General features: G+C 47.8%; 2 protein-coding genes and 1 long non-coding RNA gene across 5 annotated transcripts in view; 2 read left to right on the top strand and 1 right to left on the bottom strand.

Moving 5' to 3' along the window:
• Positions 1–3,023, top strand: part of hdac7a (histone deacetylase 7a) — a 42,892-nt gene extending 39,869 nt beyond the window's left edge. For all 3 annotated transcript variants that reach the window (XM_030366059.1, XM_030366067.1, XM_030366075.1), the window contains one exon: positions 110–3,023. The gene's annotated coding sequence lies outside the window, so the exon portion shown is untranslated. The remainder of the gene's footprint in view (positions 1–109) is intronic.
• A 2,743-nt stretch (positions 3,024–5,766) lies between these two features.
• LOC115551469 (twist-related protein 2-like) lies at positions 5,767–8,683 on the bottom strand. The gene has a single exon (XM_030367239.1). The coding sequence runs from the start codon at positions 7,958–7,960 to the stop codon at positions 7,304–7,306; it is 657 nt and encodes a 218-aa protein (XP_030223099.1). The 5' UTR covers positions 7,961–8,683; the 3' UTR covers positions 5,767–7,303.
• A 3,361-nt stretch (positions 8,684–12,044) lies between these two features.
• On the top strand, positions 12,045–14,272 carry LOC115551741 (uncharacterized). Its single transcript, XR_003978239.1, has 4 exons — positions 12,045–12,299; positions 13,154–13,209; positions 13,455–13,527; positions 14,139–14,272. It is a non-coding gene; the product is annotated as an uncharacterized LOC115551741 (long non-coding RNA).
• The last annotated feature ends 286 nt before the right edge of the window (positions 14,273–14,558 follow it).

A 14,558-nucleotide genomic window follows, 5' to 3' on the forward strand; every position in this document is an offset into this window, starting at 1 on the left:
ACTGGCACTAAACGACTGCAAAATGGCCGCTGTCACGAAAGGACCAAGACAGCAGAGTGTGAGTCACACGTTGCCTAGAAACGCAGGGAGGCGGAGCCACAGAGAGAAGGAGAGAGAGAGAGAGAGAGCGAGAGAGTGGGAGAGAGACACTGACATACAGTTGAACCACTAATACAACACAGACACACAAAGAAGAACGAAAGGAAGACAAAAAAAATGTTTTGAAGAAGGGGAGAAAACTTAATTGAACTAAATAGATTTTTTTTTTATTGCACTGTGTATTCCATAATGTGAACCATGAGACAATTCCAAAGCTCTGAGAAGAAGGAGGACAAGTGTGTAGGGTATTAAATAACTCTTTGAGTTATTAAGAGTTAATTAACTCTTAGTATAGCTTTGGCTGCTCAGTAATTCCACTCATGTACTACGGTGTCTTATAAGGATGTGCTGACCAAAATACTGTGTACCTGTGTGTGTGTAGAGGTGGTTCCTATGAATTTATTGTGTAGGCTTCCTTTGTCTGTTTAAACAATGTTATTTTTGGATTTTTACGACTGTTGAACGACTGGTCTAAGATGTGCACCCATTCAAACACACACACACACCAACACAGATACCCCCCCCACACACACACACACACACACACACACACAATCATTAAGGTGCCCTCACTTACACACAGTCTTGTTCTTTTTTTATTCAAACACACTGATACAAAGTTGTAACTGACACACATGGAGCACTTACACACACACGTACACACACACACACACACACAGCGGCTGCACATCTGGACTAATGAGGACCTAATGACATACCACTGGTATTGAATATTATTGATTGAATATTGATTATGTTGCGTGATTATTCTTGACTGTTTGTTCGACATCGGCGTCCATTCCGACCACGTCGACCAGCCTGCGATGACCGACGTCTTCCTCTGACGAAGGACAACCCTCAATGCACTAAATGGACACCACACTCATACACACACTGCCTTAAGAAGCCCTTCAATATGAGGACCCGCCACCACAGAGCCGGGCAGCCATGGGCCAACATGGCCACCGCTCCGACTGGGGCTGACATGGCCGCCCTTTGGACAGGGCCCAACATGGCCGCCGCTCCAACAGGGGCCAACATGGCCGCCGCTCTGACAGGGGCCAACATGGCCGCCGCTCTGACAGGGACTGTTCCAAAGACCAACCCCTTTTAAACCTGTGGATCTTTTTGTATGTGGACTTTGATGTAAAATAAGAAACTGATTGCATTTTGTTTTACAAACATATTGAAAGAAAATGGGTCCTATAATGGTTGAGGTCTGTGTCTTAATAACATTCTGGGCGTTGAAGAACCGAGAACCCTGCTGCGGTCATCCGATGGTTCCGATGGCTGGAGGGTCTGGTTTTATCCAGGTCTTCTGCATCCTTCACAGTGTTACCAGCGAGAGAGAGTAGTTAACTGTGCTTCTGAACAAATGTACCTGTACAACTCCATTGCAATCTAGTCATCTAGTTTTGCATCGTATTCGCAAACCCAAGAATGAGGTTACACCGATACAGTCGATACTTTGAAACTCTGAGCATGATCTTCTCTAGTCAGACAAAGGATGTTGTTCCCCCTTTGCCAAAAGCTGAAGATCAAAAATCAGACCCAACAGTCTGAGTCCTTTGAATTGAAGCCTGTTATCTTATTGTGGAGCGTTCAGGCACTAACCAAGTGGTTCTTAGTGTTTGTGTTTTTAGTGTGCTGCAGAAGGCCTCAGACAACAAGCCGTTAGGAACCTGTTGAGGGTTAGCGGAAAGGCTAGCAGCTAAGATCCTGTGACCTGTAGAGAGGCTATGGCATAGCCATTAGCAGCAAAGATGTAGATTAGCTGTTAGCAGCGAAGACGTAGCTTTTAGAAGCTTAGATTTAGCCGTTACCAGCTAAAGATTAGCTGTTAGAAGCTAAGACATAGCCATTAGCAGCGAAGACGTAGCTTTTAGCAGCTAAGACGTAGCTGTTACCAGCTAAAGATTAGCTGTTAGAAGCTAAGACATAGCCATTAGCCGCTAAGACGTAGCCTTTAGCAGCTAAGACATAGCCGTTACCGCTAAGACTTAGGCGTTAGCAGCTGAGACGTAGCCAGACCTCATAGGAACTGTTTGGGCTGGGTGAGCAGCAGTAGCTAACCCCTTACTCTTTCATCCTTAGTATTGCCTTAGAAGCGACAGAAAAACACATAGCGACGCGTGTCGCGCTTTTAATGCGCCGTGTGGGTGTAAATGCAATGACTGAAGTAACATTGAATGCTGTGTGTTGATTTGTATGTGAGTGTGAGTGTATGTGAGTGCATGTGTTGATGTGTGTTGATGTGAGTGTATCCATCTCTGGATGTGTGTGTGTGAGCATGTTTGTTGTTATACCTGTGTGTCCATGTGTGCCTGTGAGTGAGTGAGTGAGTGTGTGTTCGTCAGTGTGCGTGTGTGTGTGTGTGTGCCTGTGTGTGTGTGTGTGCCTGTGTGTGTGCCTGTGTGCGTGCGTGCGTGCGTGTGTGTGTGTGTGTGTGTGTGTGTGTTCAGCCCTGTAAATGAACACAACCTTCTCTGTATTATTCGTGTGGTTCTTCTCCCAGACGCCAGTGATCCATCCTGGTGGAGTTCTTGTGTTCCTGACGCCCTTCAGTGTCCTCTGAACACAGAACACTGTACATAGAACCCCCCCCCCCCCCCCCCCCCAGAAATACACTCGATGTCACGCATGTATGTGTGTGGGTGTGAGTGTGTGTCTGTGTGTGCGCACACATTTACACAAACACACACACACACACCAACACGCAGTTTGTGTATTGGGTTGTGCTCCACTAACTGGACTTGTGAGGAGAAAGCGTGACGCTCTATTCTTTATTTCATTCCTTTTCATTCTGAATTGTTATTTTTGACCTCTTTCAATGTTTCAACCGTTCTATGTATAGAGAGATTTTCTATTTTTTACTGATATTTCCTCTCGTCTGAATTAAAATGGACATGTTTGTTCCAGTGGGAGCCTTGTGTGCGTTTGTATTCTGAAACTCAGAAAAAAAAAAGAATGTCTCAAATTGTACAGGATGTGGTTCGCCCCGATATTGTGAATATAGGACGATCAAAGCTTTTGGGGATGGTTTGAGAATCGTTTGTTCCTCATAGGATTTAATAACACAAGCTGAAACCCAAAACCTAAAAACCAATGTTTCTTTCAGCGGAGTAAATAATGTGTGTGTTGGCGGATCGAGACAACCGCTATCCTCTTTCCCTTCAGAGCGGACTTCATTCACGCTAGTCTGCCATTCGGCTGAAGACATGTCAATCACTACCCGCCCAGAACATTACAGCCAATCAGCAGACCTCACTTGGGTTTCCTTGCAGACATGCAGAAGCAACTATACTGCTGAGATGGATCCACACCAAACCTCTGTTAAATAAAGGAAAAGGCAAGACAGGCAGACAGGCAGCGACCCTCAGAGAAGTACACACTCCACAGCTGACTGAGAGACAGCAACTCTCTGCTCTCCGAATGATTCACCGTTTCTTTTCTTTTTTTTACGTCTTTCACAGAATTCAAAACATCCCTCATGTCCACAGGGGAACTCGTCTTGGTCCGGATTCAGGGGCCCTATATCAGAGGAGGAGCAGGGTCCTCACGTTCACCTAAAGGGAGGATGAATCGCTGAAGGAACGATCCTGGGAGGAAAGCGAGCGAGGGGGGGGTCGAGAAAGAGTGCCAAGTGAGAGAAAGTAGAGACGAGGGGGAGGGAGGGGTAGGGAGGGTTCTAGATATAATGATCCCAGAAAGGCAGTGGGGGTAGAAAGTCCAGGTCCACAAAGAAAGAGTCAAGCCGTGTTTTCCTTCCGGCCATGCAGTGAACCAGCTGGACCCACTTTGATTGGCCATGCCTTTCCCTTTAGCCAATCACAGCGTTCAAAGTAGCATTGCAGACTTTCCTCTTGTAAACTTCCATCTCTGCAGAGCGACAGACACATCTGATAGCTGTAGAAGCACAGCTATTTGGTTCGGGTTTTGCCATTTGTCACAACACATTATTCATCCCCGTTAAAAAACACGCTTGACGGACGTGTTTTTCACATCACAAGCCACTGCTCAACATCCAGATTCTTGTGGGTGAATCATTGCAGCATTTGGGTGCGTCACACAATCCACGTCAGAGTGAAATACTAACAGAATTGGCCGCTTTGAGGGTCCAGTGTCTTCCGCTTCAAAGTTGTAACTGCAGTTCCCGTTTAAAGGGCTGGGCCATTATGAGATACAGTTCCCAGTGTAAAGGACTGGGCCAATGCTGAGATACAGTTCCCAGTGTAAAGGACTGGGCCAATGCTGAGATACAATTCCCAGTGCAGTACTGTCAGAAACGTGGATAGTATGGACAAGAATCATTTGACTTAAAGTCACATTCCAGGCAACCATAACTATGATTTGAAATAAGATTGGATGCATTGACATTAAAAGGGCCAAACATTTATTTCAACAATTCAGTAAAAAAAAAAAAGAGAGAAACAAAAGTAAGCAGCCTTACTGATGAAGTACACAGATGAACAGAGGAACAAGGCTAGGGTAGACATAGTCCACCCTGGGCTGAGACAGTGGAGCTGGGGGAAGGAGCAGCATGATGCAGGGCGAGAGAGCTGTGCTGTGGTTACTTAAACGCCGGAGTGTAATGTGTCGTGGGGGAGGTGCTGGTTCCTGAAGAATGTGCACGCCCGTTTGTGTGTTTTCATGTCCATGTGTGTGCACACTTTCACATGCCTGTGTTTGGGGAGTGAGTTGTTTGTGTGTTTGCGTGTGTGTAGTGTTGTTTGCATGTGTCTGTGTGGATTCTAGTGCGTATACAGTGTTGTGTGTGTGTAGTGTGTTGCGGATGTGTGTTTGTGCGTGTCTGTGTCTTTGTAGTGCGTTGTTTGGGTGTGTTTTAGTGTGTGTGCGTGACTCTGTGTGTGTCTGTTTGTGTGTGTTTTAGCGTGTCTGCGTGTGTGTGTGTCTTTCTGTGTGTGTGTGTGTCTGTGTGTGTGCGTACCCCTCCTCATCCTGACATGGGCCGTCTAAGGACCAGCCCCCCCCCCCCCCCCCTCCCCCCTCCACCATCGGCCCCAGTGGTTTATGGGAACTCCCGCGGTGTGCCGTCCGACCGCTTCCTCTTTTGATGGTCGTCACGGTGATCCGCGGGCCCTGAGGTCTCGCTCTCATTATGTCAGCGCGGTGCGCGCCCGGCCCCTGCTATCTCCGCGCCACGCCAACAAACCCTGGCCCGGCCGACGGAAAGAATGTCAGGGAGGTGGTTTTTGTTTTCCTAAGGAGGAGACGAGGAGAGGAGGAGGGGGGAGAGGAGAGGAGGAGGCGAGGACAGGGGAGGAGGAGAGGAGGCGAGGACAGGGGAGGAGGGGGGAGGTGTGAGGAAGGGAGGAGAGGGAAGGAGAGGGGGAGGGGAGGAGGAAGGAGGGAAGGAGAGGGAGGAGGAGAAGAGAGGAGGAGGAGGAGAGGAGAAGAGGAGGGGAGGAGGAGGAGGAGAAGAGGAGGGGAGAGGAGAGGAGGAGGCGAGGACAGGGGAGGAGGAGAGGAGGGAGGAGGGGAGGAGGGGGGAGGTGTGAGGAAGGGAGGAGAGGGAAGGAGAGGGGGAGGGGAGGAGGGGAGGAGGAAGGAGGGAAGGAGAGGGAGGAGGAGAAGAGGAGGAGGAGAAGAGAGGAGAAGAGGAGGGGAGGAGGAGGAGGAGAAGTGAGGAGGAGAAGAGGAGGGGAGGAGAGGGAGGAGGAGAGGAGGGAGGAGAGGGGAGGAGAAGTGGAGGGGAGGAGGAGAGGGGAAGAGGAGGAGTGAAAGAAAGGCGGGGACATTAGTCAGTGCTACTGCCGCTGCTGCCGCCCGTGGTTATTATTATTCACCACCGCCATTTTGGGTTCAGAGTTGAGAGTCGCTGGAGGATCGGTTTCACGTCTCTGGGGGAAAGGTGTTGGCTGAAGGTTCTAGTGGATCCAGAGGCTCTCCTCTCATTAAACCCGGGCTCACCTCCCTCCTCTTCCTTTCAATGTTTCCACTCGGCCTGACGGGAACACCCGTTAACAGCGGCGGGCTGACAATACATCCACAGAGAATAACGTATATATACACAAACACATTTAAATACATTGAGATGAGGACGGCGAGGGCTAGTGATCATAGGGTCAGAGGTCAGGACCAAAGGAAGTCAGGGGTCAAGTAACTATTGAGTCCCATATAAACGTATTCCGTTTGTTACAGTCCAACATTTAGCAGGAACAACACGACGCTGGGTATATCCTTCAGTGTATCGGTCCATTTAAAAGGTCCCTCTGCTCTTTGTGCTGTGTCCTGGAAGTCAATCCTTCGTCCGGACTTAAACCTGTTTTAAGTCTCTTGCCGGACATTCTTTTCCCCAAATGCTGCACAAAGATAGTCTGATCAGTGACAAGGGTTCATGTAGGAAGGGTGCAGCGATAGTGGCCTGTTCACAATCCAACGTCCAGCTTCAAGTTTGCTTGTTGTCCTCCAGTTTCCATAGTGGTGTGTGGCCAGTGACTAGCATAGCATGGCTAATGACTAGCATAGCATGGCTAGTGACTAGCATGACATGGCTCGTGACTAGCATAGCATGGTTAGTAACTAGCATGGCATGGCTAGTGACTAGCATGGCATGGCTAGTGACTAGCATCACATGGCTAGTGACTAGCATCACATGGCTAGTGACTAGCATCACATGGCTAGAGAATAGCATAGTATGGCTAGTGACTAACATGACATTGCTAGCTACTAGCACGGAATGGCTAGCTACTAGCATGACATGGCTAGAGACTAGCATGACATTGTTAGAGACTAGCATAACATAGCTAGTGACTAGCATGACATTGCTAGTGACTAGCATAGCATAGCTAGTGACTAGTATAGCATGGCTAGTGACTAGCATGACATGGCTAATGACTAGCATGACATGGCTAGTGACTAGCATGGTATGGCCAGTTTCTAGCATAGCATGGCTAGAGACTAGCATGACATGGTTAGTGACTAGCATGATGGCTAGTGACTAGCATGATGGCTAGAGACTAGCACAGCATGGCTAGTGACTAGCATAGCATGGCTAGTGACCAGCATAGCATGGCTAGTGACCAGCACAGCATTGCTAGTGACTAGCATCGCACGGCTGGTGACTAGCATGACATGGCTAATGACTAGCACAACATAGCTAGTGACTAGCACGACATGGCTAGTGACTAACACGTTGTGGCTAGTGACTAGGATTACATGGCTAGTGACTAGCACGGCGTGGCTAGTGACTGGCAGACATGCTGGACCAGGCGCCCTCCATCCTCCAGATGGAGAAGGCGTAGCTCAGCCTCTCGTGCGCCAGGTAGTTGCAGCCGGCCGGCTTGCCGTCGGCGTCGTCGTTCTGCAGCACCTGGTACAGGAAGTCGATGTAGCGCGACGCCAGCTTCAGGATCTGGATCTTGCTCAGCTTGTCCGAGGGCAGCGTGGGGATGATCTGCCGCAGCGAGGCGAAGGCGTCGTTCAGCGACTGGGTGCGCTGCCGCTCCCGCACGTTTGCGATCTCCCGCTGGGCGAAGGGCTCCTCTCCGCCGCCGGGCCCCGGCGAGAGGGAGGATCCCGAGGAAGGGGACCGCTGTAGGGGGCTCCTCTTGGGTCTCTTGGGGCGCCGAGGCCCCTGGCCCTGGAGGTCGGCCCCAGGGGTCTGGTCCATCTTTCCGTCTTCGTCTTCGTCGCCTTCCTCTTCTTCCGCGGTCAGGGCGGCCTCGCCGGCCGCCGCCGCCTGTTCGGCCGGAGGTCTCCTGCGCGTGACCCCGGGCGTCACCATGACGACAGGGCAGGTGTTAGAGGGCGGCCTCCCGGTCTCCTCTGCTCCCCGGGGCGAGGCGGCGGCCCCCACCTCAGAGCGGTTATGGATGTCGGGCCGCTCGTCCTCCCTCATGGCTGGGTGGTCCGGCACCTCCAGTCCCCCTGAACCCAGGTCCTCCTCCTCCACCTCCTCCTCCTCCACCTCCTCCTCCTCTGCAGCTCCTCTCTGTGTCCACCGAGTGCTGTCCCCTCTGGTTCTCAAGGAAACAACCACAAGTATCACAAGGAACACATCCTAGTGGCCTAGTGCGATCCCTCCCCCGCACGCTGTTCTGCAGCCTGGTTGTTCTGCGGCCTGGTGGTCTCGCGCGCCCCAGGTATAGTCTGGGATTATGCCTCCCTTTGCCTCCTTCTTCCCCGCCGGACTCTGTCGAGCCAAAAACATCCAAAATGGCGGGCGTCCTCACAGATCAGGGTAAGCTCTTCAAGGCTTCTGCGTGGTTGGCCAGCAGTGTGTAGTTCCCAGTCTCCGAGAAGGTTTGTTCTCCAGCCCGTCCCTCACTGCAGCTTCATGTGAGGCAGCGGCCCGTCCAACTCACTTCTTTAAAGTGGGGGAAAAAAGGGAATCGACTTTAGCTTCCCACCCAGCCAGTCCACCGATTGGCTCAGAGGACGTGCAGCGTTTCAAGCCAAGCCAAAGACGTGAGGACGCCACATGTGTTTGACGATTGGCTGCATCAAAGGGACGAGGCGGAGACAAAGGTGTGTGGATCGACCAACCAGAATGGGGGTGTTGTGACGGCGTTCTGTGGACTTTTTTTTTTCTCTCTTTCCCTCTTTCTCTCAGAAGTTTCCAGAGTTTATGGGTTCCAGATTTATTTCAGAAGGAGCTGCTGCCAGCGCCTCCCTCCCCTGTTTTGTTCTGCTCCCCCCCCCCCCCCCCCCCCCAGCGGCGCTCAGCGCTCACCACAGCCTCACTCTCATCCCAAAACAACTCAGATACAGAGAAAACGTACACAAGACGTACGAGACTCTTTGCAAACATGGTGCAAAGGAGCCATTAAACCGGTCAGTCTGTGCTCCACCGGCACATCTCGCCGCTCAACGAGCAGCTCTTGGATACAACCGCAGTCGGGCGTTGCAAATGAAAAAGGGCTTCAGCAAATCTCCAAAGCTTTTCGACGGCACCCGGACCAGAGCACTCATCCCCGGGCCGCCCTCGCCAACACATGAGGTGGTTGGTTCCTCACCTTAAAAACAGGGGAGCATTGAAACGTGCACTCGTTGTACATGCATGCCCAAGAGCCGAGGAAGGGGTAAGAGGGGGTAGAGTGGGGGAGTGGGGGGGGGGGGGGGGGGGGGGGGCACCTTTGCGTGTGGCCTCGCCTCCCACTGATGTCATGAAACCAAACCTCCGACCCGACGAGTTGCGCTGCCCCCGGCCAATCACAGATAAGTCCTCCAATCATCCCGGGGGGGGGGGGGGAGACGCCGCGTGCTCACACACAATGCGTCACATTGTTCCCGGGCCGAGGGTCCTCTGGCGCTCTGTGGAAACACATGCCCCCCCCCCCCCCCCGTCTGTTCCCCCCACCTCCTCTACTATAAACATCAGCCCCTCTAATGGGGGGGCCGGGCCCACGGCTGTTTACACATGAGGTCGCCTTGGCCCGGACGGCCGTAGCTACGCTCTGTCCAGCGCAACGCCGCGGACCCCGTGAGAGGCTAGGGTGATGGCCCCGGTCAGGGGGGGGGGGGGGGGGGGGTCCGGGCTGCACTGTGAGGGGGGGGTTCTCTGAAGGTCTGCAGAGAAGGAATGTTTGTACTGCAGGCTCGAGTGAGAACTCGGCATAAATATTTCCACCGAGCGACCTGTGGCATCGCATGTGGAGCACACGCACGCACGCACACACACACACACACACACACATACCGACACACATAGTTGAGAAGAATAAAGTGAGATGGTAACGTACTGTATGGTAATTCACTGGAGCACCCTCCCGTCTGAAGATCGCTGCCTGTCCATCTTTAACCATGAAGGCCCCTAGCTACAGTCCATCTTTAACAGGAGGGCCCCTAGCTATGTCCGTCTTTAACAGGAGGCCCCTAGCTACAGTCCATCTTTAACAGGAGGTCCCTAGCTACAGTCCATCTTTAACAGGAGGGCCCCTAGCTTTGTCCATCTTTAACAGGAGGGCCCCAGGATAAGTTTGACATTATTGTCCGAAAGGGACAATAATATCTTACAATTCAATCAATTCACTGCAAATAAATATGCAAAACTGTATGACTTATAGGCTACTGGCAGTTAATGCAGTTCGCAAGAAAGAAACTTCAACTCCTTCAGAGCGGACACGTGACAATTCCTCAATCGCATATGTTTGGAGTTTGTCCATTTTATTACGAAGAGATATTGCGTTGCTCAGTGTAAGGTTTTTAGAACTATAAGACATTCAGACATGATTTATCCCAACAGCTGCGATGCAAGGTCACTCTCCTGCCTCTCCTAATTACTCTATACATTAGACTCTACTCCCACCTTATGGTCAGTGATACATAAAGCCTATAGACATATTACATCCTCCTTGCTAGATGTGTTACTTGTGTAGAGAGCAATTTAGAGAGCGTTACGACAGGGAAGACAGGGAGCGCTATAACTCACGCACTCTCAGGGATTCAATGTGTCCATTTCAAATCAATCCGAGTTATAGTTATTCTGTTCATGAACAGGTTCTTCCTGTTGTTCACGTTCTGTATCCGATGCCAACCACAGCCAGGGATAACATCAAAACCGGCAAATCGTGGAGGGGCTTCGGTACGTGCGTCCATTTGATTGGTTTACATTTTCTTTGGGACAACCATACAAATACACACACTCATAGAGAGACAGACTTAAGGGACAGGCCTACACACGCTGATTCTGAGACACAGAAATACGTCGGTTTTTAACCTGCTCTTTGGATTCAACCTGCTCTTTCGATTGACTTCCAATATATATTTGCTGAAGTTTCTACATTTGTTTAACTTTTGTTGGGTGAGTCTTTAATTAGTATCACTTAACTAGGCAAAGCTATGTTGAAGCTAGTAATGGAGCAATGTGCTATCAAACTGAGCTAAGTTACCTACACTGAACCGACCGCAGAAGCTTAAGTATTTAGCAAATAATAACAATATTTTAAGTCATGATCCACTGTTTTAAAGTATAGTTAAATATTTTTTTATAGCAGCATATTTAACATGAAAAGCTAGGTGGCTGCTAGTAGAAGTTAAAACAAAGCCTTGCATATTTGGGCTGAGGTTACTGTAACGCATGTTAGAAACAAAAGAAGAGACATCTTTTGTTTTTTTGAAGTAGCTTATGGCATTTATTTTATTATACTGCAAAAGCAGTAGGGGTGCAACAGATCACAGAAATCAAGGTTCGGATCGTGTTACGGTTTTTGAGTCACGGATCTGATCAATTTCGGATCAACAAAAACAAAAACAGATACCAAGACAAATGTGACTTAGCTTTCAATTGCTTTTTTGGTTTTATTTTCAACTTCAACAGGAAACACATGCTATTTTAAATAAAAATCTTAAAATATGTAAAAAACTAAATAAAGTGAAAAATTAGGTAATAATCCTGCTTCCTTTAAGCATAGTAAATATTAAAAGAAATTCCATGAGTGGGCGGAAAAACTCCACCCACTGGATAACAGGCTGAACATGATAGTGGTTTTGTATGTTGTAATTAAGTATCGTCACGTCACACTAACCCAAGGCCGGCGATCGGCTTGGGCGACCTAGGCGATCGCCCAGGGGGAAACAAATGTGTTTGGGGCGCCCTCTAGTGGCGCCATTAATTAATTAATGTAATTCAATTTAATTAAAGAAGCGAAATAAAACATGTAAATTAAACATATTCCCAAATGGAATAGACAAGGGGGGGGGACGGATACGTTGAATCTGAACGTTTCTGAACCAAAAACCCTTCAAAATTAACGTTTCAAGATACCAACGTTTGGGTTTGAATGAATTGTTCGTTGCGCTTTTGATGCTCTTCTGGCGTTTTGAGGGATAAATATACACATCCAGGTTTGTGTAAATTAACCTTTACATAGAACTTGAAACTCGTAAGCAACGTGAACTGCTTACGTTGTGTAGGCTACATTAATGTTCCTCATCATAGCGTCCCGTATCACAGGAACCAAGAATCAATATGTTCGGGAGGTCTTCAGAAAATTCTGGAAATAAAACATGCTCATGTATTAAATAAGGGTAAATGCCTGTATTCCACAGAAAAGGAAATGACGGCCATAGGTCGTCAACAAGCGCATATGGCGCTTGATTTAAATAGTCATAGATAGCCGTATTTGATGACCTACTGATCAATTTATGATTCAAATTCCCTCTCAGGCCCGCTGAACGGATGTCCGTACACGATTCTGTCTTTGGCCTTGATCAGGAAGACATGATGGCACAATCTGGTAAGAAAACCTTTCATTGATCAAATTTGTACAGCCCTTAAGCAACGTTACCATCTGTAACGGGACATGTATTTATGACACCCTCTAGCCCTAGCCCCCAAGAGGCCGAGAAATCTCTTAATTAGCAAGGAAGAAATCTTGAGAAGGAACGCATCTCTCCTTTTGGGGATGGTCAAGATCGCAATGAAAATAATGAATTAGGCAGGGCAAGGTGCACACTGAACATGTAGACAACTTCTAATTTATTGACTACAGAAATCCGCATCCACACAATCAAAACATTGACATTGTCAGACACTGACACAGACACTCATCCATTCATTGAGCTATTGTATTTGCATTGACTTTGTAACTATTCGTGCCAAGTCATCACAAATTTGCTTTGCTTTTGGTGCGAACGCAACTTAATATGTAGGTTGTTAGCTTTGCTTTCTATATTTCGGCAGTATCAGCTTCCCTGATTACAGGTGGCAGACTATTCCATAGATAGGGGGCTCGAGAGAACGCTCTGTATCCCAGATTTCTCTTGAACCGTTGGTATTGAAAGAAGGCCAGCTCCCGATGACCGGAGGGGCAGAGAAGGACTATAAGGAATACTAAGGTCCTTCAGTTAGGATGGTGCTAATTGTGCAATGCTTGTTGTCTGCGTGCACAATAGTTATATTTAAACTTATAACTGTAAAAATGAAAACAAAAACAATCAACATTGTTCTATTATTTTGATAATGAGCGTTGCTGCCCTGGATGTTCAGATGTACAGCGCCGAAATGTTCAGATATTTTAACATTTATAAAACTAACTTAACTAACTAACTAACTCTATAACATTATTGGATCATCTGCCAATGTCCCCAGATGCTGGAGAAGGGACATCTGATCTCCCATCCACACCTCTCCTCTCTCCGGAGCAAGTACGTTCAGCCAATTATTTTTGGTCTCTGAGTAATTTATAATGCACTGCAATGTTAAATGTAGGTCTCAGTGAAATTATTTATAGTTGATTTGTACTGTGCTACCTTATATGCAGTAGAAGGACAAAGGACCTAATGCAGTGGTCTAACGTAATAATAACGTTAGACCACTGCATTAAGTCCTTTGTGCAGGCTGTATTCAAACATACAGTTCATGCAACGATGAACTATATGTTTGAATACAGCCTGCAGGTCAAGCAACAACCAGTACCACATCCAGCTCTCCAGCTTTCCCCAGTGAAGCACAGCCTGCAGCAGGTGAGTTATGTTAATTGTATTTAACATTGTATTATATTGTTATAACATAACTAATGTCAATATTAACTAATCCAGACACATTTCTGCAAAATTTCTATTGAATATTCACGATCAGTTATGAACATACGTAACATACATTCTTCCACAAATGGATGCTAGTGAATATATTACATCATTTATTAGACCACACAACCATTTATATTTATTCAAGTTGTCTACAGGACATACAAAGAATAAGAATAACTTATTCCCGTCAAAGATTTGAACCAAGACCGTTTTCTTCTCGTGTCAGAGTTTGATAACCCAGAGAACATTGAATTAAGAGTTGAGACTATATCAATGTGGGAATTAGCGTCTCTAAATCTGCTGTTGACAAGATTGGTCTGATTCGAGCCATATTTCTCAGAGCCGCCAAAACACAGTGAGAAGACTTAACATGGTGTTGAAGATTGTGCAGTTGATTATCTGCTTAAACTCAATCCATTCCTAATGTTTGAAGCTTAATTTCCTCTCGGGACGGTATTTAATGGTGGCGGACTGAAGATCCACATTCCACTGTTGTTCATTATGTGTTCTTTTACTTGGAACCTGCCATGGTTCAACTCCTTCAGGACATGAGTCAAGGGCCCCCATAAAGAAGCCGGACAGGTAGGCTACTCATTCATATCTATCCATCTTTATTCTATCACTTCCATCCTCTATCACATCCAACTACTATCACATCCCTCCATTCTCTATCACATCCCTCCATTCTCTATCACATCCATTCTCTATCACATCCCTCCATTATCTATCACATCCATCCCTCTACATTATAACCAATCCATCCTCTATCACATCCATCCTCTATCACATCCCTCCACCCTCTATCACATCCATGCTCTATCACATCCCTCCACTCTCCATCACATCCATCTTCTATCACATATATTCTCTAACACATCCCTCCATTCTCTAGCACTGAATCCATCCTCTATCATATCCATCCTATCACCTCCATGTATTCTCTATCACACCCATCCTATATCACA

The sequence above is a fragment of the Gadus morhua genome, chromosome 1 (genome assembly GCF_902167405.1).
Source record: "Gadus morhua chromosome 1, gadMor3.0, whole genome shotgun sequence".
Taxonomy (NCBI): domain Eukaryota; kingdom Metazoa; phylum Chordata; class Actinopteri; order Gadiformes; family Gadidae; genus Gadus; species Gadus morhua.

Bases quoted from the DNA above. Each gene is read 5' to 3' on its own strand.
- LOC115551469 (XM_030367239.1), bottom strand. From the start codon at position 7,960: ATGAGGGAGGACGAGCGGCCCGACATCCATAACCGCTCTGAGGTGGGG.